The sequence below is a fragment of the Equus asinus genome, chromosome 5, assembly GCF_041296235.1.
Source record: "Equus asinus isolate D_3611 breed Donkey chromosome 5, EquAss-T2T_v2, whole genome shotgun sequence".
Lineage (NCBI taxonomy): Eukaryota > Metazoa > Chordata > Mammalia > Perissodactyla > Equidae > Equus > Equus asinus.
In genome coordinates this window covers 76,340,500-76,360,958 of record NC_091794.1, presented here as the reverse complement: position 1 = coordinate 76,360,958, position 20,459 = coordinate 76,340,500, and the positions used below count along the sequence as shown (strand labels likewise).

The 20,459-nt window shown below is 39.3% G+C and overlaps 1 protein-coding gene across 1 annotated transcript in view; it reads right to left on the bottom strand.

Annotated features, from left to right (window-relative positions):
- The window catches only part of LOC106833866 (cytochrome P450 4X1-like), a 46,966-nt gene extending 26,740 nt beyond the window's left edge, over nucleotides 1-20,226 (bottom strand). Inside the window, exons 1-2 of the mRNA XM_014845236.3 lie at nucleotides 19,908-20,226; nucleotides 368-509 (exon numbers count right to left, since the gene is read on the bottom strand). Coding sequence (XP_014700722.1) covers nucleotides 368-509; nucleotides 19,908-20,084 — 319 coding nt within the window. The 5' untranslated portion in view covers nucleotides 20,085-20,226. The remainder of the gene's footprint in view (nucleotides 1-367; nucleotides 510-19,907) is intronic.
- Between the last annotated feature and the right edge of the window lie 233 nt (nucleotides 20,227-20,459).

The following is a 20,459-nucleotide window of genomic DNA, read 5'->3' as shown; positions in this document are numbered from 1 at the left end:
AGTAGAGGCAGAGCTACGTCAGCATCCCCTGAAGACTCTGCTCAAGAAAGGGGCTGAGGGTGGGGAGTGTTGCTGACACTGAAGCCACAGAAGCAAGAGAGGCAAAGGAAGCCCCTGGTGATCTGGGGGTGCTGCCTGGCCTCTGGGATACACTGACCTAAAAGGGCCCACGGGAGCCTGAACCAGACCAGGACCTGGGGGACATGGGATCCCCTTCAGGATTGGTAGGAAACCTCCCCACATTTTCTCCAGTGTCTCATAAAGGCCCAGTACTGATCTCTGCTGCAGAATTCCTTTAGAGTCCTGCCTGTGGGTTGCGCATATCATTCTATGAGGATTACATTCTTGAGATTCCCCCTTTTCTTACCTGTTCTGCTCAGAAATGTCTTCGCATAGTCTGGGTCATAGATATAGAAAAATGCCTGGAAGGGCCCAACCCAGCAAGGAAAGGCACAAGGGTATTTTTCGACAAGCTCCTCAAGCTTCTCCATTTTACCATCCTGAAGTAACTGTAGTGAAAAAAGTGAAGGAAATTAGAGAAGTCAGCCAGCCTGGATTTGTCCCCTCTTAGAAACACAAGCTGAGCTCAGGGCCTGGATGAGGTTGCACAGGCAGAGGGGCCAAGTCCTTTTCCTGGAAGTGGGTGAACCTACTTTCCTTGGGATTTCTAAGCTTGGGGTATAATTTTCTAAACAAGGTTAGTATATTTATCTTTTCACTATAAATACATGTTGTATCCCCAGACTAAGTCACTGCCAATGACATATACCCAACCGAGAGGGTGAAGGGAGCCAAGTCACACACTCTGCCTCACCACCAACATCACATACTTAGAAGTGGAGTCTGGAAGCTGAAAAAGTTTTTTTCCAATGTGGAAAGCAAACTGTTAGTAGATTGACATGACCCATCATCCAGCTCTCCACTCCATTCCCTCTCTCTTTTCCTCTGTAATGACTGATGAGTGATTCTTTCTCAAAACTTAATAATGAGGACTTCTTTCTAAAAACCTGCCAACTCCATCTACAAAGAAAATCCAATTCTTTTCCCTTACGACAGTAGAAGCCTCATTTAAACAGGTGTATGAAGCTTGAAGCAAACTCAAATACAAAATTCTAAGCTTCCAACATTTATAAATCAGTACAAATACTACCATCAGAGATGAACTTTTTGCCTTGACAAGCAGATTACTAATGGCCCATTTAAATAGTTCCTCTAGGGGGCCACCCTGTGGCCAAGTGGTTAAGTTCACACGCTCTGCTTCAGCAGCCCCAGGTTTTGCTGGTTCAAGTCCTGGGCGTGGACACGGCACCACTCATCAGGCCATGCTGAGGCGGCATCCCACATGCCACAACTAGAAGGACGCACAACTAAAAATACACAACTATCTACCAGGGGGCTTTGCAGGGAAAAGGAAACATAAAATCTTTAAAAAAACATAAAAATAAATAGTTCCTCTAAATCACTGACAATGAGATTCATTTACATCAGATTCTTGTATAATGTGGGGGATGGGGGGCACCTGTATGTGTGTGTCGTGTCCGGGTGTACGTGTGTGTCTGGGTGTGCCTAGCTACACATTTGAGCATGATCATGGGGGTCCTAACTTGCAGAGAAAACTTAAGGCTGGCAAGTTCTTGTGTGACCAATCACAGGATTTTCCCTGTGATGGTTTGTTCCTACCCTGAGAAGGGTGTTTCCACCTCAGAAGAGATGGAAAACTTTGGCTCCCAATTTCCTCTATTACCAGCTAGTACCTCTAACCCATGAAGTGCTCCCTGGATAGGTTAGGAGCCCTAAAGCGTTGAGACTCTTGAAATCTAATTCTTGAAATGCTACAGACTTTTTTGCTCCCATTGCCACAATCAAGCCAGTGACAAATATCCACTGACGACGCAAGCAGTGTTTCCCAACAATGTGAATATGTATTCATTTGTTCATTTGCAAACAGTAAACAGATGAGAATTTACTAAGTGCCTATTATATGTACCAGGCAACAGAGATTTAGAAAACTATAAGGCAGGCAAGATCTTTGCCCTCATGGACATTATAGCCTCACATGAAGATTATTTCTTTAGGTAAGACATTGTCATGGAGACCCTCAGCCACAAGCATTTGGTTATACCTTTAGTAACTTTTGTCTGGATAAAAAGGACAGAAAGCTATTGTGAATCCTGTAATATATGAATTCATACTTCTTCATCCACAACAGTATCTAAATACATTTGAAAATATGTATTACACATATTTAGGAAATGTTGCTCAGAAATATTCAGAAAATGCTTAGTCCCCAGAGAAATAATGCCCCTTCCTACAAACCTTACCCTATGCATCTCTTCCATTTGGATGTTCATCTATATCTTTTATCATATCCTTTTATAATAAGCCAGTAGCAGTAAGTAAAGTGTTTTCCTGAGTTCTGTGAGCTGTTCTAGCAAATTAATGAAACCTGAGGAGGGAGTCCTGGGAACCTCTGCTTTATAGTTGATTAGTCAGAACCTCAGGTTTCAACCTGGACTTGTGATTGGCATCTGAAGGGGCAGGGGGCAATCTTGCAGGATTGAGCTCTTAATCTGTGGGATCTGATGCTTTCTCCAGGCAGATGGCGTCAGAATTGAGCTAAATTATAGGACTTCCAGCTGGTGTCACAGAATTGCTTACTGTGGGGAAAATTCCCACACATCTGGTGTCAGAAGTGTTGTGAGTGTGGTAGTATGTGATAGTAAAGGAGACAGGGAGGAGGAGGACTGGCTTTCTCCTATTCAGGTGCCAAAACAATTCAATGGGAGAAAGAATAGTCTTTTCAACAAATGGCGCTGGGATACTGCATATCTATATTCAGAAGAATGAAGTTGGACCCCTACCTCACACAATATACAAAAATTAATTCATAATTGATCAAAGTTCAAAATGAAAGAGCTAAAACTCTGACTCTTAGAAGAAAACGTAAGGATTTAGCCTTGCATTTGGCAATGTTTTCTTAGATATAACACCAAAAGCACAAGCAACAAAAGGAAAAATACATAAATTGGACTTCTTTGTTGTCTTAAGCAACTAAGTCTTAGGGTATTTTTTCATGCATCATAAGGTAACTGACCAAAGAATAAATGAAGGATAAGACAGAGCTCTTGGAAATTAAAATTATGATAGCCAAATTAAAAAAAAATGGTTTTAGTAGAAATCGTAGGAAGACAAAATCAAAAAGCAAAGATTTTTTTTTAATCCAGGAGGTCCAGAGTCGTGACGTCAGTGACATGGCAGAGTGAGCTCACCCGGGACTCTCTCCTCTCCAAACTACAGCCAAAAATGAACAACTGAATTTCAACCAATAATTCTAATAATAGAGAGATCGTCAGAGACCCACAGCAGCCAAACGACGGAGGGCGGAGAGGCTGGAGCCACCCCTGGAGGAGCTTGAAGGGGGTAAGAGAGAACTTCACTCCCTCCCCTAGAGACTGGGGTCACAGCAGAGGGTGAGGGAAGGAGCAGGGGAGGGGCCACATATCCACAGGATGGTCCAGGACTCCCACCACCCATGCAGTGGAAACCCGCTAACAGGGGAAAGCTTTTGTGTGCGGGGACCCCATCAAGTCAGGGCCCAGGGAAACCAGAGAGCGAGAGCTGATTGGAATCCAGTTCCACATGCGAGAGAAAGTGCCCCTCCTCCCCCAACCCACTCTGTGCACCGCCATCGCAGCTGAAGGCAGCCGGCTCAGAATGGGTGGCTCTCGACCCCCATCTAGTGGCGACAGGCTGTAACTGCAACTGAAAAATAGCATCATGAGCAAAACCCAGTCCTCTACCATCCAGCAATTTATAAAAGCTCCAGACGAGAAGGAAAACAATAAAAACACAGAACTAAGTCCTGAGGACTTGGAAATAGGTAAACTAAGTGAAAATGAGTTCAGAGTAGCTATCATCAAAAAACTCAATGAGGTAAAGGTAAATATAGAGAAACAAGTCAATGAGTTCTGGAGTTACTTCACAAAAGAGATTGAAACTATAAAGAAGAATCAATCAGAAATACTAGAGATGAAAAATACAACAGATCAGATAAAACAGAATATGCATTCCCTGAATGCACATGTAGATACCATAGAGGGCAAATTAGCATAATCGAAGATAGACAGGCTGAATGGCTCCAGACAGAGGAAGAAAGAGAATTAACAATTTTTAAAAAGAAGAAGAAAATCTCCAAGAAATAGTGTATTCAATGAGGAAATCCAATTTAAGAATTATTGGAATCCCTGAGGGTGTGGAAAAGGAAAATGGAACAGAAAGAGTGCTCAAAGAAATAATAGAAGAAAATTTCCCAAATCTAGGGATTGAGGGAGAAATGTGTATGGAGGAAGCTTTCAGATCTCCTAGATTTGTCAATGTAAAAAGACCTACTGCAAGGCATATAGTAGTACAAATGGCAAAAATGAATGACAAAGAAAGAATACTCAGGGCAGCAAGGCAGAAGAAAATAACCTACAAAGGAACTCCTATCAGACTTTCAGCGGATTTCTCCACAGAAACTTTACAAGCTAGGAGAGAATGGAATGACATATTCAAAACTTTACAGGATAAAAATCTTCAGCCAAGAATACTCTATCTAGCAAAAATATCCTTCAGATATGAGGGAGAAATTAAATATTTTCCAGACAAACAAAAGCTAAGGGACTTTGTAACCAAAAGACCTCCACTACAAGAAATCCTCAAGAAGGCTTTCATACCTGAAAAAAAAAAAAAGGGAGAAAGGGGTCACAAATCACAGAGTAGGGAGACAAACAGATAGAATCAGAATAAGATAACTATTCAACTATAGCTTTAGGATAAAGGGAAGGAAACCACCAAAGCAAAGACGATCTTATCACTCTAACCACAAACTCACAACACGAGTTGGAAGAAGAGATGAAGAGAATAATTTAGGAAGAGAAGAGCAAAGGGACTAAATCAGTCTAGGTCAAGTAAATAAGAGACCACCATAAAATGGACTATATTATACACGAGATTCTGAATACAAACTTCAGGGTAGCCACTAAACTAAAAAACAGAACAGAGACACAAAACATAAATAAGGGGAAATCTAAGAAACCCAGCATAAGGAATTGCAGAAGTCAATGGGTAGGCTAAAACACACAGGACGAGAAACAAAGATAACACAGGAAAACCAGATAACGAGCAACAGAATGACAGCATTAAGCCCTCACACATCAATAATCACCCTCAATGTCAATGGATTAAACTCTCCAATAAAAAGACACAGAGTGGCAAAATGGATTAAAGAACAAGATCCAACAATTTGTTGCCTCCAGAAAACACACCTCAGCCCCAAGGACAAACACAGGCTCAGAGTGAAGAAGTGGAAGACAATACTCAAAGCTAATAGCAAACAAAAGAAAGCCGGTGTCACAATACTTATATCAGACAAAACAGATTTCAAAATAAGGCAGGTAAAGAGAGACACAGAGGGACAATATAAAATGATCAAAGGGACACTTCATCAAGAAGAAATAATGCTTATAAATATCTATGCACCCAACACAGGAGCACCAAAGTTCATAAAGCAACTAAAAGAAGACATTAAAAAGAACACAATAATAGTAGGGGATCTCAATACCACAACACATCAATGGACAGATCATCCAGACAGAAAACCAACAAGGAAACAGTGGAGCTAAACGAAAAGCTAAAACAATTGGAGTTAATAGACATATATAGAACACTTCATCCAAAAACAGTAGAATACACATTCTTCTCAAGTGTGCATGGAACATTCTCAAGGATAAACCATATGTTGGGAAACAAGGCAATACTGCACAAATCTAAAAAAATTGAAATAATAAGCATTTTCTCCCATCATAATGCTATAAAGCTAGAAATTAATTACAAGAAAAAAGCTGAGAAAGACACAAGGATGTGGAGACTAAACAATATGCTATTGAACAAGCAATAGATCATTGAAGAAATTAAAGAAGAAATCAAAAAATACCTGGAGACAAATGAAAATGATAACATGCCATACCAACTCATATGGGATACAGCAAAAGCTGTATTAAGAGGGAAATTCATTGTAATACAACACATCTTAATAAACAAGAAAAATCCCAAATAAGCAATCTTAAACTACACCTAAGTGAATTAGAGAAAGAAGAACAAAGTCCAAAGTCAACAGAAGGAGAGAAGTAATAAAAATCAGAGCAGAAATAAATGCTATTGAAACAAAAAAGGCAGTAGAAAGGATCAATGAAACAAAGAGCTGGTTCTTTGAGAAGATAAATAAAATTGACAAACCCCTAGCCAGACTCAGAAAGAAAAAAAGAGAGACAGCTCAAATAAACAAAATCAGAAAGGAAAGAGAAATAAAAACAGACTCCACAGAAATACAACAGATTATAAGAGAATATTACAAAAAACTATATGCCAACAAAATGGATAACCTAGAGGAAATGGATAAATTCTTAGATTCCTATAATCTCCCAAAGCTCTCTCAAGAAGAAGCAGAGAATTTGAACAGACCAATCACAAGGAAAGAGATTGAAACAGCAATGAAAAGCATCCCAAAGAATAAAACCCCAGGCCCAGATGGCTTTCATGGGGAATTCTGCCAAACTTCCAGAGAGGATTTAATACCTATCCTTTTCAAGCTATTCCAAAAAATTAGGGAGGATGGAACACCTCCTAGCACATTCTATGAGGCCAACATCACACTGATACCAAAGCCTGACAGGGACAGCACAAAAAAAGAGAACTACAGGCCAATATCACTGATGAACATAAACGCAAAAATTCTAAACAAAATTTTGGCAACCCGAATTCAGCAATTCATCAAAAGGATCATACATCATGATCAAGTGGGATTCGTACCAGGGACACAGGGGTGGTTCAACATCCGCAAATCAATCAACGTAATACACCACATCAACAAATTGTGGAATAAAAACCACATGATCATCTCAATAGATGCAGAGAAAGCATTTGACAAGATCCAAAAGCCATTTATGATAAAAACTCTGAACAAAATGGGCATAGAAGGGAACTACCTCAACATAATAAAGGCCATATATGACAAACCCATAGCCAACATCATACTCAATGGGCAAAAACTGAGTGCCATCCCCCTGAAAACAGGAATGAGACAAGGATGCCCTCTATCACCACTCTTATTTAACATAGTACTGGAGGTCCTGGCCAGAGCAATCAGGCAAGAAAAAGGAATAAAAGGAATCCAAATAGGGAGGGAAGAAGTGAAACTCTCGCTGTTTGCAGATGACATGATCTTATATATAGAAAACCCCAAAGAATCCATTGGAAAACTTTTAGGAATAATCAACAACTGCAGCAAAGGTGCAGGGTATAAAATCAATTTGCATAAATCAGTAGCATTTCTATACTCCAGTAATGAACCAACAGAAAAAGAACTCAAGAACACAATACCATTCACAATCGCAACAAAAAGAATAAAATACCCTGGGGTAAATTTAACTAAGGAAGTGAAGGACCTATATAATGAAAATTACAAGGCCTTTCTGAGAGAATTGGATGAGGACATAAGGAGATGGAAAGACATTCCATGTACATGGATTGGAAGAATAAACATAGTTAAAATGTCCATTCTACCTAAAGCAATCTACAGATTCAACGCCATCCCAATCAGAATCCCAACGACATTCTTTACAGAATTAGAACAAAGAATCCTAAAATTCATATGGGGCAACAAAAGACCCCAAATTGCTACAGCAATCCTGAGAAAAAAGAACAAAGCTGGAGGCATCACAATCCCTGACTTCAAAACATACTACAAAGCTACAGTAATCAAAACAGCATGGTACTGGTACAAAAACAGGTGCACAGATCAATGGAACAGAATTGAAAGCCCAGAAATAAACCCACACATCTATGGACAGCTAATCTTCGACAAAGGAGCTGAGGGCATACAATGGAGAAAAGAAAGTCTTTTCAACAAATGGTGCTGGGAAACTGGAAAGCCACATGTAAAAGAATGAAAATTGACCATTCTTTTTCACCATTCACCAAAATAAACTCAAAATGGATCAAAAACCTAAAAGTGAGACCTGAAACTATAAGGCTTCTAGAAGAAAATGTAGGCAGTACACTCTTTGACATCAGTATTAAAAGGATCTTATCAGACACCATGTCTTCTCAGAGAAGGGAAACAATAGAAAGAATAGACAAATGGGACTTCATCAGACTAAAGAGCTTCAAGGCAAATGAAAACAGGATTGAAACAAAAAAACAACCCACTAACTGGGAAAAAATATTTGCAAGTCATACATCCGACAAAGGCTTAATATCCATAATATATAAAGAACTCACACAACTCAACAACAAAAAAACAAACAACCCAATCAAAAAATGGGCAGGAGACATGAACAGACATTTCTCCAAAGAAGATATATGGATGGCCAATAGGCACATGAAAAGACGTTCATCGTCGCTGTGCATCATGGAAATGCAAATCAAAACTACACTAAGATATCACCTTACACCCATTAGAATGACAAAAATATCTAAAACTAATAGTAACAAATGTTGGAGAGGTTGTGGAGAAAAAGGAACCCTCATACACTGCTGGTGGGAATGCAAACTGGTGCAGCCACTATGGAAAACAGTATGGAGATTCCTCAAAAAATTAAAAATAGAACTACCATACGACCCAGTTACCCATTACTGGGTATTTATCCAAAGAGCTTGAAGTCAGCAATTCCAAAAGTCCCATGCACCCCAATGTTCATTGCAGCATTATTTACAATAGCCAAGACGTGGAAGCAACCTAAGTGCCCATCAATAAATGATTGGATAAAGAAGATGTGGTATATATATATATATATATATATATATATATATATATATATACATACAGTGGAATACTACTCAGCCGTAAAAAAAGAATAAAATTGTCCCATTTGCAACAACACGGATGGACCTTGAGGGAATTATGTTAAGCGAAATAAGCCAGATAAAGAAGGACAATCTCTGTATGACTCCACTCACGTGAGGAATTTAAACCTGTGGACAAAGAGAACACATTAGTGGCTGCCAGGGGAAAGGTGGGGTGGAGGGTGGGCACAAAGGGTGAAGGGGTGCACCTACAACACGGCTGACAAACAAAATGTACAACTGAAATTTCACAAGATTGTAACTTATCATGAACTCAATAAATTTAAAAAATTAATTTAAAAAATCCAGGAGGTCTGTATGTAACCAAAAGGAATTTCAGAATGAGAGAAGAGAGAAATTGGGTGTGGTGGGGAGTATCAAAGAAATTGTAGTATTCACTGGTACTATTCTGTCCCAACTCATCATTCTTACCACTTTAAGGCATACCATAACCAACATCTGCATTTATTAAACTAAGGATTTGCTCTGGCCACTGGAGCCTGCTTTGCTGCCTGCATAACAGTCCAGAAGTACTGGAGATTTAACACCCCCTAGAACCAGCCTTCCACCAATGACTGACAGAAGTTAGTCTAAAAATGCCCCAGTTCCCTTACTCTTCAGGCAGGATAACTCTGAGGTACATACATTGGCCACCAGAGTTCCCCTGTGGGATTAACTCCAGTTATCCACAGTGGTAACCTGCTTGAGAACAAAGTCTGCATTGGCTGCCTTCCCATCCCTATCTCACCTGCCTAATCCTGTATCGAAGTTTCCTGGCATCATCTCCAAAATAAACTACTTGCCCTTGAATCCTTATCTCAAGGTCTTATTCTGGGGAAACCTAAACTAAGACAAATATTATACATAAAAATTTCCCAGAACTGATGACATGAGTTTCCAGATGGAAAAGATTGCCAATCAAACATCAGGCATAATAAATGAAAAAAGTGCCTAGATGCCACAGCTAAGCACATCATAATTAAATTTCAGGACACCAGAGGCAAAGGAAAGACCTTAAAGCTGCTAGAGAGGAAGAGCAAAGGGTCACATAATAAGGATTAAGAATCAGAAAAGTGGGAGGATTCTGGAAAGATGGTAGACTAGGAAGTACCAGTATTCTGTCTCCCCACCTAGACAACTATTGCACTGGCAGAATGTGTGTGATGTTACCTATTGTGGAACTCTGGAGTTGAAGGCTTGCAACTTCCAAGGAAAAGGCTTGGACTGTAAACTGTGGTTAATTTTGGTCAATTTCAGCAATTTGCACAGTAGCACCTACCCATCCCCCACCCCTAGAACGTTGGCAGGCAGCTACAGGTGTTCCTGGAGCACCTTGTACACAGTTTGTGGGAGCCGGGAGAACAAAAAGACCCTGTCCTCCAAATATTGGGCATCTGTGCTCTGATTACTGCTTCTTCTGTCACAGAGGTGCTGACAAAGAGGCCAGTGGCCACTGTTGTTGCACCTCCCCTCATTATTGCAAGCCCCTCCCCCTCTGGCTGAAGTGACTTTCAGAGGATTTAAAGGGCTGATGTCTTTTCCCCCCATCACTTCTCTCTTTTTCCCCTTTTGAGAACCAGACATTAAAGACTAGGACAGGGGCTGGCCCCAGGGCTGAGTGGTTAAGTTCGTGCACTCTGTTTTGGCAGCCCAGGGTTCACCAGCATGGATCCTGGGCACAGACCTACACACCACTCATCAAGCCATGCTGTGGTGGCACCCCACATAGAAGAACTAGATGACTTACAAGTAGGATATACAACTATGTACTGCGGCTTCAGGGAGGAAAAAATGGCATAAAGACTAGGACATTCAAAAACAACTGAATATGTGGGAAAAATTAGAAAGTCACCACACATGCATGAGGAAAGGCATGGATCTAGAAAAGACCTGAGAAGACCTTAAGTGTACACCTCATGCTGATCCTTGGCACAGAGAGAGCCTACAACAACTAAAAAAAAAAAACTGCAAACCCCAGGGAAGGGGGAGAATCTGATTTCCAGAGTTATATCATTAGATTGAAATGTCCAGCTTTCAACAAAGAATCACAAGGCATACAAAGAAAAAGAAAAATATGGCCCATTCAAAGGAAAAAATTAAATCAACAGAAGATTTCCCTGAAGAAGATCTAGTGGCAGCCCTAATAGACAAAGACTTCAAAACAACTGTCTTACAGATGTTCAAAGAACTAAAGGAAGATGTGGAGAAAGTCAAGAAAATAATGTATGGACAAAATGGAAATATCATTAAAGAGACACAAAACCGAAAAAGAAATGCTGGAGTTGAAATGTACAATAACTGAAATTAAAAGTCCCTAGAAGGATTCAAAGGCAGATATAATCAGAGCGAAGAAATAATCAATGAACTTAAAGAAAGAACAACGGAAATTATTGAATCTGAGGAACAGAAAGAAAAATGAAGAAAAGTGAACAGAGCCTAAGGGACCTATGGGACACCATCAAGCAGACCAACATACAGTCCCAGAAGGAGAAGAGAGAGGAGAAAGGAATAGAGAGAATATTTGAAGAAATAATGGCTAAAAACTTCCCAAATTTGAAGAAAGATATGAATATAAACACCTAAGAAGCTCAGTGAACTCCAAGTAAGATGAACTCAAAGAGATCCATACTGAGTTATATTATAATCTAACTTTTGAATGACAAAGACAAAAAGAGAATCTTGAAAGCAGCGAGAGAGAAGCAACTCATTACATACAAGGGATCCTCAATAAGATTATCAGTAGATTTCTCATCAGAAACTTTGGAAGACAAAAGACAGTGGGCTGATATATTCAAAGAGCTAAAAGAAAAAAAGCCTGTCAACCAAGAGTCCTATATCTGGCAAAACTGTCCCTCAAAAGTGAGGGAGAAATTAAGACATTCCCAGATAGCCAAAAGCTGAGGGAGCTTACTGCCACTAGACCTGCCCTGGCAAGAATGCTCAAAGGAGTTCTGCAGGGTGAAATGAAAGGACACTAGATAGCAACTCGAAGCCATATGAAGAAATAAAGATCTCAATAAAGGTAAATACATGGGCAATTATAAACACTAATATTATTGTAACAATAGTTTGTAACTCTACCTTTTTTCTACATGAATTTAGAAACTAATGCATTTAAAGAATTATTAGTTTATGTTTTGGGGCATACAATGTATAAAGGTGTAATTTTCTGACATCAACAACTAAAATGGATGGGAACAGTTGTAAACGAGCAGAGTTTTTGTATGTTATTGAAGTTAAGCTGATATAAATTCAAATTAGTGTGTTATAACTTTAGGATGCTAAATGTAATCCCCATGGTGACCACAAAGAAAATCACTATAGAATATACACAAAAGAAAATAAGAAAGGAATTGAAATATTTCAGTACAAAAAAATCAACCAAATACAAAATAAGACAATAATGCAGGAAATGAGGGACAAAAAAAGCTATAAGGCATATAGAAAACAAATATCAAAATGACAAAGAAAGTCCCTCCTTATCAGCAATTATTTAAATGTAAATGGATTAAACTCTCAAATCAAAACACAGAGATTGGGATAATGTATTTTTAAAAAAACATGATCCAACTATATGCTGTCTACAAGACTCATTTTGGATCCAAAGACATCATTAGATTAAAAGTGAAAGCATGGAAAGAGATAGTCCATGCAAACAGTAACCAAAAGAGAGCAGGTATGGCTATATTAACATCAGACAAAATATACTTTAAATCCAAAAAGGTTACAGAGACAAAAAAGGACGTTATATACAAAAAGTTCAATACAAGAAGATAAAACAATTATAAATATTTATGCACCTAACAACAGACCATCAAAACATATGCAGCAAAAGCTGACAGAATTGAAGAAAGAAATAGACAGTTCTACAATAATAGTTGGAGATATCAACACCCTGCTTTCAATAATGGATAGAACAATCACACAGAAGTTAAGTGAGAAAACAGAGGACTTAAATAACACGATAAACCAACTAGATCTGACAGACATGTACAGAACACTCTACCCAACAATAGTAAACACATTCTTCTCAAGTGCATATGGGACATTTTCCAGGATAAACTATATGTTAGGCCACAAATTAAGTCTCAACAGATTTTAAAAGACAGATATCATGCAAAGTATCTTCTCCAACCACAGGGGGATGAAGTTAGAAATCAATAACAAGGAAAACTGAAAAATTCACAAATTTGTGGAAATTAAACAACATAATCTTACCCAACCAATGGATCAAAGAATACAACACCAGAGAAATAAGGAAATACTTAGAGACGAATGAAAATGAAAATACAGGGGCCAACCCTGTGGCCAAGTGGTTAAGTTTGCATGCTCTGCTTTGGCGACCCCGGGTTTTGCCAGTTTGGATCCTGGGCATGCATCTGGCACCACTCATCAGGCCATGCTGAGGCAGCATCCCACATAGCACAACCAGAGGCACTCACAACTAGAATATACAACTATGTACTGGGGGAGTTTGGGTAGAATAAGAAGGAAAAAAAAGAAGAAGATTGGCAACAGATGTTAGCTCAGGTGCCAATCTTAAAAAAAAAAAAAAGAAAATGAAAATACAACATACCAAAACTTATGGAACACAGAAAAAGCAGTAACGGGGAAATGTATAACTATATATATACTTAGATTAACAAATAAGAAAGATCTCAAATCAACAAACTAACTTTACAAGTTAGGGAACTAGAAAAAGAAAAACAAAACTAAACCCAAAGTTAGCAGAAGGGAGGAAATAATAATGATTAGAGCAGAGATAAACAAAATAGAGAATAGAAAAACAATAGAGAAAAGTCAACAAAACCAAAATTTGATTCTTTGAAAAGATCAACAAAATTTCCATCTCTTTAGCTAGATGGGCTAAGAAAAAAGAGAGAAGACTCTTCCTTCTTAAATTGCTAAAATCAGAAATGAAATTGGAGACATTACTACTGATTCTACAGAAATAAAAAGGATTATAAGAGAGTACTATGAACAATCAAATACCAAAAAATGGATGAAAGGGACAAATTCCTAGAAATACAAAACCTACCAACACTAAACCACAAAGAAATGGAAAATGTGAATAGACCCATAAGTAATAGGAAATTGAATTACTAATCAAAAATCTCCCTTGGGAAATGCAAATCAAAACTACACTAAGATATCACCTTACACCTGTTAGAATGACAAAAATATCTAAAACTAATAGCAACAAATGTTGGAGAGGTTTCGGAGAAAAAGGAACCCTCATACACTGCTGGTGGGAATGCAAACTGGTGCAGCCACTATGGAAAACAGTATGGAGATTCCTCAAAAAACTAAAAATAGAACTACCATACGATCCAGCCATCCCACTACTGGGTATTTATCCAAAGAGCTTGAAGTCAGCAATCCCAAAAGTCCTGTGCACCCCAATGTTTATTGCAGCACTGTTTACAATAGCCAAGACGTGGAAGCAACCTAAGTGCCCATCAACAGATGAATGGATAAAGAAGATGTGGTACATACATACAATGGAATACTACTCAGCTGCAAAACAGAACAAAATCATTCCATTTGCAATAACATGGATGGACCTTGAGAGAATTATGTTAAGTGAAATAAGCCAGCAAGAGAAAGATAATCTGTGTATGACTCCACTCATATGAGGAATTTAAAACTATGGACGAAGAACAGTTTAGTGGATACCAGGGGAAAGGTGGGGTGGGGAGTGGGCACAAAGGGTGAAGTGGTGCACCTACAACATGACTGACAAACATTAATGTACAATTGAAATTTCACAAGATTGTAACCCATCAATAACTCAATAAAAAAATTAAATAAATAAAATAAAAATTAAAAAAAAATCTCCCTTGGGGGCAGCCCAGTGGTGTAGTGGTTGAGTTCACATGCTCTGCTTAGGTGGCCTGGGGTTCAGAGGTTTGGATCCTGGGCACAGACCTACATACTGCTCATCAAGCCATGCTGTGGCAGCATCCCAGTTACGAAAATAGAGGAGGATTGGCACAGATCTTACCTCAGCGACAATCTTCCTCAAGCAAAAAGAGGAAGATTGGCAATAGATGTCAGCTCAGGGCCAACCTTCCTCACCAAAAAATAATCTCCCAACAAAGAGAAGCCCTGGACCTGATGGCTTCACCGGTGAATTCTACCAAACATTTAAAGAAGAAGTAACACCAATCCTTCTCAAAATTTTCCAAAATATTGAAGAGGAGGGAACATTTCCTAACTCATCCTATTTGGCCAAAGCCAGACAAAAACACTACAAAAAAGGTAAACCAGAAATCAATATCCCTTATGAACACTGATGCAAAAATTCTCAACAAATGAGGAAACAATTAAGCAGCACATTAAAAGGATTATACACCATGACCAAGTGGGATTTACTCCTGGAAAACAAGGATGGTTGAACATATGAAAATCAATCAACACCATACACCACATTAACAGAATGAAGGGAAAAGGCTGCATGATCATCTCAATCGATGGAGAAAAAGCATTTGACAAAATTCAATATCTTTCCTGATAAAAAAACACTCAATAAACTAGGAATAGAAGGAAACTACGTCAATATAATAAAAGTCATATATGAAAAACCCACAGTGAGCATCATAGTCAATGGTGAAAGATTAAAAGATCTTCCTCTGGGGCCAGCCCAGTGGCACAGCAGTTAAGTTTGCACGTTCTGCTTCAGTTCGCCTGTTTGGATCCTGGGTGCAGACCTACACCCCGCTTGTCAAGCCATGCTGTGGTAGGCGTCCCACATAGAAAGTAGAGGAAGATGGGCATGGATGTGAGCTCAGGGCCAGTCTTCCTCAGTAAAAAGGGAGGATTGGAGGCAGATGTTAGCTCAGGGCTAATCTTACTCAAAACAAAAAAAAAAAGATTTTCCTGTAAAATCAGGAACAAGGCAAGAATGCCTGCTTTTTCCACTTTTATTCAACATAGTACTGGAAGTTGTAGCCAGACCAACTAGGCAAGAAAAAGAAATAGAAGGCATCCAAATTGGAAAGGAAGAAGTAAAATTCTCTCTTCACAGATGCTATCATCTTATATGTAGGAAACCCTAAAGATTCCACAAAATACCCTGTTATAACTATTAAATGAATTCAGCAAAGTATAGGATACAAAGTCGGTTGTATTTCTATACTAAAAAGTAGAAAACCTATATTTTCTACACAAAAATCAGTTGTATTTCTATACACTAACAATGAACAATCTGAAAACAAGATTACAAAAACAAATCCATTTACAATAGTATCAAAAAGAATAAAATACTTAGGAGCTGAAACCAAGTATTGGAAAACCAATTATTTCCAACCAATGAGGTGAAAGACTTGTACAGTGAAAACCATAAAAAATTGCTGAAAGAAATTTAAAAAGATATAAATAAATGGAAACACATCCCACGTTCATGGATCGGAAGACTTAATATTGTTAAGATGTCATTACTACCCAAAGAGATCTACAGATTCAATGTAATCCCTATCAGAATCCCAATGATGTTTTTTACAGAAATAGAAAAATCCATCCTAAAATTTATATGGAATATCAAGGGACCTTGAATAGCCAAAACAATTTTCAATAAGAAGAACAAAGCACACACATCCCGATTCCAAACTTACTACAAAGCTCCAATAAATAAAACCGCATGGTTCTGGCGTAAAGACAGACACAGAGACAAATGGAATAGACTAGAAAGCCCAGAAATAAATCCTCCAATATATGATCAAATGATTTTTGACAAAGGTGCCAGGACCACTCAATGAGGAAAAGACAGGCTTTTCAACAAATGGTGCTGAGAAAACTGAATATCCACAGGCAACAGCATGAAGTTGGACCCTTACCTAACAACATATACAAAAATAAACTCAAAATGGATCAAAGACCTCAAAGTAAGACCTAAACCTATAAAAATTCTTAGAAGAAACCATCGGGTAAAAGCTTTACAACATTGTACCTGGCAATGATTTCTTGAATATGACACCAAAGGCAGAGGCGAAAAAGAAAAAATAGACAGAGTTCACGAAAATTAAAAATTGGTGTGAATGAAAAGACAGCATCAACAGAGTAAAAAGGCAACCCACAGAATGGGAGAAAATATTCGCAAATCATATATCTGATAAGGGATTAATATCCAGAATTTATAGAGAACTCCTAAAATTCAACAACAAAAAACAAACAACCTGATCCAAAAATGGGCAAAGGACTTAATTAGACATTTCTCCAAAGAAGATATAAAAATGTCACTGAACACCTGAAATGATACTCAATATCACTGATCGCTAGGAAGATGCAAATCAAAATTATGAGACACTACCTCAGCCCCATTCAGAGGGCTACTATCAAAAAAAAAAATAGAAAATAACAAGTGTTGGTGAAGACGTGGAGAAATGGGAACCCCCGTGCACTTTTGGTGGAAGTGTAAAATGGTACTGCCACTACAGAAAACAGTATGGCGGCTTCTCAAAAAATTAAAAGTAGAGGGGCCAGCCCGGTGGCATAGCAGTTAAGGTCACACAGTCCGCTTCGGTGGCCCAGGGTTCACCAGTTCGGATCCCAAGCAAGGACCTATGCACCACTTGTCAAGCCATGCTGTGGCAGGCATCCCACATATAAAGTGGAGGAAGATGGGCACAGATGTTAGCTCAGGGCCAATCTTCCTCAAAAAAAACTTTTAATTAAAAAAATTTTTTTTAAATTAAAAATAGAACTACCATATGATCCAGCAATTCCATTTCTGGGTGTATATCCAAAAGAATTGAAAGGAGGGTCTCAAAGAGATACTGAACACCCATGTTCACAACAGCTAAAATGTGGAAACAACCAAGTGTCCATCGATGGATGAACGGATAAACAAAATGTGGTATGTACACTCAACGGAATATTATTCAGCCTTAGAAAGGAAGGAAATTCTAACATATGCTACAATATAGATGAACCTTGAGGACATAATGCTAAGTGAAATAATCTAGCCACAAAAAGATAAACACTATACGACTCCACTTATACGAGATACTTAGAGTAGTCAAAATCATAGAGACAGAAAATAGAATGATGGTTACCAGGGGCTGAGGAAAGGCGGAAACGGGGAGTTATTGTTTAATGGTATAGAGTTTCAATTTCACAAGATGAAAAGAGTTATGGAGTTGGATGACATTGATGGTTGCACAACATTACGAATGCATTTAATATCACTGAACAGTACACTTTTAAAATGGTTAATATGATAAATTTTATGTTGTGTATATTTTACCACGATAAAAATGTTGGAAAAAATCAGAAAGGTATCAGAACTTTCAACAGTTATCCTGAAAGCTAGAAGACAATGGAACAATGTCTTCGAAACTCTGTGAGAAAATTTCTTCCAAAGTGTAATTCTACACCCAGCCAAAGTATCATTCCAGTTCAAAATTATGATAAAGACATTTACAGCCATTCAAGAGCTCAAAAAACGCACCTGACACTCCTTCATTCTTTCTCAAGAAGCTACCCATAGAAATGATTAAATAAATCAAGAACAAAAGAGGACAGAGTAGCCAGGAGACAGGAGACGTGACACAGGACAGCACCAGGCCTAGAGAGCCAGTCCAGATGAGAACAGGAGGAGAAGTCTCCAGGAGCAATGACCCCAGAAAAGCATATGGACGGACAGACTGTTTGATATGCTTGAATATTTGGAAATATCATTGAGATGTGATTGACAGATCTATTAAAGCATTTGGGAAACAACAATAGTGATAGATATTGAAAAACTAAGCATGTGAGAAAAGGAGAAAGTTAACAACACCATGGGAGAGAAAAGCCCTATGAGAATAGGAACAAAATCAACCATTAAGTCGGTGGCGAATAACATTTACATAATCAAAATATAAAGACTAGTTTTTCTATTTAACAAAAAAATACAATATAACTATATGGGGGCAGTAAAAGATGCAGTGTAAATGATTACTCATCATAAGGTACTTAATAGATGGATATCCAAAATTATTAAATTAAGAAATGCAACACAGTAATAACATTTTACAAGTAAGGATTTAAATAAACAGATGAAAGACTTGAAAGTGGCTGCCTTAGGAAAGAGGAGTAGGAGTGGGGGAGCCAAAGGACTCTGCAGTAGGATTCTGCTAGGGACACCCTCCCCACCCTACCCCACCCACCCTTTAGGATTCTGCTCAGCCTTTCACAGACTTTCTTTCCTCCCCTAGGTAGAGATACGTACGTCCCTCCAAGGTTCGCTTGTCCCTAGGCCTCTGTCAAAGCGCTCATGACCCTGTATTTTCATCTTCTCTCTGTGGTCTACCTACACATCTGACTTGGGCGCCTTGAGAGCAGGCACCTGTCTCCTCTTTGTAACCCAAGCACCTATCACACACCTGCCACCCAAAGTTGGCAGAATGAATAAAACAAGGAATCAGGGGTGGGAACGGATTTAGAGAACTGGAGAGACCAAAAGGTAAGGGTCTCCTTCTATTTTACAATTTCATTTAGTCGATATTTTTTTAGTGATTGGCTGGGGCTGCTCCCTACTTCACGAGAATCTTAAGAAAAGAAGTTAATTTTCTCTGGCTGGAAGGGACTAAGGGTGGCAACTACTGCATCCAATTTTGCATATTTTCTGCAATTAGTAAGTGTTATTCAGGATAACATACCATTTTTTTGGCAATATATGTGGAAGGTTTTTTAAAATGCAATATAAATAAATATAAATGCGGTATAAATAAAATGCATTTATATACAAGAGATTGGTGAAGCAATTGGACACAGACCTGAGTTACACCACGTTCTCTTTTTCTGTTTTGTCTCTTTAAATAGCCCCCTCCCAGCTCCCCAAGATTCCTCTCTAGTGGCTCCAGGGTGTTTCCGTTTCCCAGTAGGGCTGTGAGGGAAAGTCTGGTGTAATGAAAAGATGCCCAGAGCCACGCGCTGGGCCAGAGAGGTTTGTGCAGGACGGGGGAATGGGAGGAAGGGAAAGAAGCAGCCGCCTCTGCTCACCCGGTTTCCAGCATCCTCCTTCTCCCCTCCCTTCTATCTACCTTTTGGTGCCCGTAGAACCAGTGGGTGGGGGGCGCGGGGAAGGGGCGCAGGTCTCGCAGCAGCCGCTGCCTCCGCAGGTAGAGCTTGATGGCCTGCAGCAGCCCGAGGGCCAGGCAGAACACGAAAGCCAGGTAAAAGGGCCGCGCCCAGCGCGTCTCTAGCCAGGAGGACTCCATCGCCGTGTGCCGCGCGGATTGCCAGCAGTCTCTGGGGCGGGGGGAGAGGGTGAGCTTTCTCGAGCCCCGCGCTTGGGGAGGGTCACCTCTCCCACCGCGCCTCTGTGGCCTGCGGGAAGCTCCTTTCTTCCCTGGGAAGGAGGAAGAGCGGTGGGAGGGGCAGCTCGGGGTTGGCCAGAGGAGGCGCGAGTTCCCGGATTTCTAAGCCTTTATCAATTGATGCAAACCTTCATTCAGGACTTCTTATACCCTCCTGGAGTGTCATACAGTTTTCAGTCATGGGAGGTCTGAAATTAGGTTTTGAAATAATGCCATGGCTGAAGTCATTGTTTTTCTTTTTTTGCCACAAATAGTAAACGGCTATGCAAAAAGCTT